The sequence below is a fragment of the Oratosquilla oratoria genome, chromosome 17, assembly GCF_046742065.1.
Source record: "Oratosquilla oratoria isolate Oo_2021 chromosome 17, ASM4674206v1, whole genome shotgun sequence".
NCBI lineage: Eukaryota > Metazoa > Arthropoda > Malacostraca > Stomatopoda > Squillidae > Oratosquilla > Oratosquilla oratoria.
Window position 1 is genome coordinate 25,241,882 of NC_134793.1, and position 2,500 is coordinate 25,244,381.

Below are 2,500 nucleotides of genomic sequence, written 5' to 3' on the forward strand. Positions count from 1 at the left end.
AATAAATAGACCCGTCGGCTCCCTTTGGGTGATTCCTGAGTAGGGTCTGGGGCTTCAAAGTTTGACAAAAGGGCGACATGAGCCGAAAACTAGTCGTAGCTAGTGGGTCAGTGACTTTACTCAGTGTTAAAATAATCATCAGGTAGATTAGACAACGACAATACATGAGTTTAGGATGCAGCGAGAACAGGCTGAGAGCCCCTGAGATGATAATGCAAGAGCTCATCATCCACAAGAGTCGAGGTTTTTCCATCATTTATAAAGAAGATGGGAATCGTAAGAGCTCAGACTCTGACTGACGTCCTTTTGAACAAGGATGATCACCAGAGACGCGAAGATACCGAGGCTTCTTTCCTTTGGTCCTGCATTAGAGTACTCGCGCTAACGCACAGGGGACACAAGTGCAGTGCTTTATCGAAATCTGTGCTGTGGCGTCTCTCCTTTTGTAAGTAAAAGAAAAGGTTTATCCTCCCGCTGCGCACATGCTGGCTCTTCGTCAAGAACCATTTCGCAAAAGCTGTTTCTCGGCCCTTAGTTTGTGGCTAAACTGAGCAACGTTGATAGAATGTACAATTCTCATCATCAACTTGCTCTCAATCTCTTAATGTAGAACAAATACTTTTGATGAAAATGAAATGATAAAACCAAGCTGGAAACCCAGAACACTGAAACCTGTCACCCAGTTGCACAAAGAAAGATGAAATATACATAGAAGTGTGAAAAAAGTTTTATATATAGGGAAAGAATTCTGCTTCATTCATAATTTCTTTTCTTCACTGGTATATATTATATATGTATATATATATACATATATATATATATATATATATATATATATACAGGTATATAAATTCCAAGGTTAAATAGGTCTGCTATCGACGAAGATGAAGCAACTGATAATGGTCCTGGCCGACTGTCAGTCCTTAAAAAGCAGAATGGTAAGGGTATTGGGAGAGGAAGAAGTTTCTGGGTGAGGTCACTAGAAGGAGGAGATGTCAAGTGAAACCTCTGGGTGAGGTCACTAGTGGAAGGCGAGGACGACAGGGGTCTCTGGGGGAAGTCACTTGGAGAAGCAGGCGAAGTCGGAAGGGGGCCTTGGGTGAGGTCACTGGGAGAGGTAGGGAAGGATATCAGTCTTATTCCGGAGCTTGTGGAGGAAAGTCTGGCTCGACTTCTAGTTTGGGGTCCTATGGGCTGGGAATTTTTATGTTGCTGAGGGTTTTGGTGGAGGTATCGCTCTAGTAGGGGTTCGGATGCACCTTGATCTTGTTGCTTTTGTTGGGCATGATGTTCCTGGGGGCGGGCTGACGGGAGGATGAAATCTGCAGCTTGCTGTACATTGATGGAGGGCCGCTGAGTAGTAATAGCAACAGCTTCAGCAATCTGCAGTCTTTTGAACTTTGTTTCTTTGTGGAGTATAATTGTATTGTGTACTAATGTGTTAAGTGGTGGCTTCATGTCGTGGTGGTCAATGAAGTGTTAGTGTGGTGGAGGTTCTACCAATGCAGGAAAAGGAGCCGTCACAGCAGCCCTCCTGGCAAGCAAACTTATAAACTACATTGGTAGAGGCTTCCTTCCGGATTTTTGGTGTTGTGTTGTTTCTCATAACTAGGGACCTAGTCAGGTTTGGCTTACAGTAAATTCTTATGTTGATTGTTGTGTCTGCGTCTGAGGGAAAAACTCCTCTTTATATATATATATATACATATATATATATATATATATATATATATATATATATATGTATGTATATATATGTGTGTATATATATATATATTATATATATATACTGTATATATATATACATATATATTTACTTATTTCAATTTTCCTGCACAGAAAAAAAAGTGAAAATACTTTCCTTCTCCTCCGTCCTACTCCAACTTCATGACTTGGGTTTATAAAAGGTTCTCAGCAGTTGCCTGCAAAACCGTTCGTCCTGCATTGTGTATGTTTTCCCCTGCCTAACGGGGTGCGCAGTTTGACGCACCTTTTCTCCTTCACCCTTCTTTGTCGTCACTTGACCTTTTCCTCTATCTCTTTCGCTGCATCACAGAGTTGGAACCATGGATGATAAGTTATGCCACGCGACGGGTTTGATGATAATGATGATGATGGTGCTGATGCTGGGAGTCGGACCCTCGACACAGGATCAGCCCCCTTCAACGACACAAGCAAATACAGATTGTTATGATGGCATAGTAAGTTTAAAGTGTATACCCCAGGATTATCCTCCACTGCTCAAACAGTCTCTCGTCAACTAAGGCAGAATATTGAGGCAACCGATCGTGATGTTGGGACGGGTAGTGATATATGCAGCTTCTATGGATTTCCTGGGGGCCAAACACAAGGATCATTCAGGGAGCATAGGCCGACGTCCGTCACCATAGGCTTACCAACGCCATGGTAGTGCATGTGGACGAATCTGGACACCTTCCACAATAGAAGCGGGCCGAGGTATTACAAAAGGTATGGATAAGAAGACCAGAAAATCCATAGA

At 42.6% G+C, this 2,500-nt stretch overlaps 4 protein-coding genes across 15 annotated transcripts in view; 2 read left to right on the forward strand and 2 right to left on the reverse strand.

Moving 5' to 3' along the window:
- The window catches only part of LOC143034515 (adhesion G-protein coupled receptor G6-like), a 396,540-nt gene that overhangs the window by 389,986 nt on the left and 4,054 nt on the right, over nucleotides 1-2,500 (forward strand). The window contains exon 3 of one of the 12 annotated variants that reach the window (XM_076200672.1): nucleotides 2,106-2,201. The exons of the other annotated variants lie outside the window; for them this stretch is intronic. Coding sequence (XP_076056787.1) covers nucleotides 2,106-2,201 — 96 coding nt within the window. The remainder of the gene's footprint in view (nucleotides 1-2,105; nucleotides 2,202-2,500) is intronic. 12 annotated transcript variants of the gene reach the window in all.
- Nucleotides 1-2,500, reverse strand: part of LOC143034518 (uncharacterized) — a 110,027-nt gene that overhangs the window by 44,111 nt on the left and 63,416 nt on the right. The window lies entirely within an intron of this gene.
- The window catches only part of LOC143034517 (uncharacterized), a 49,627-nt gene that overhangs the window by 13,327 nt on the left and 33,800 nt on the right, over nucleotides 1-2,500 (reverse strand). The gene's annotated exons all lie outside the window — the stretch shown is intronic.
- Nucleotides 1-2,500, forward strand: part of LOC143034524 (uncharacterized) — a 52,968-nt gene that overhangs the window by 162 nt on the left and 50,306 nt on the right. The gene's annotated exons all lie outside the window — the stretch shown is intronic.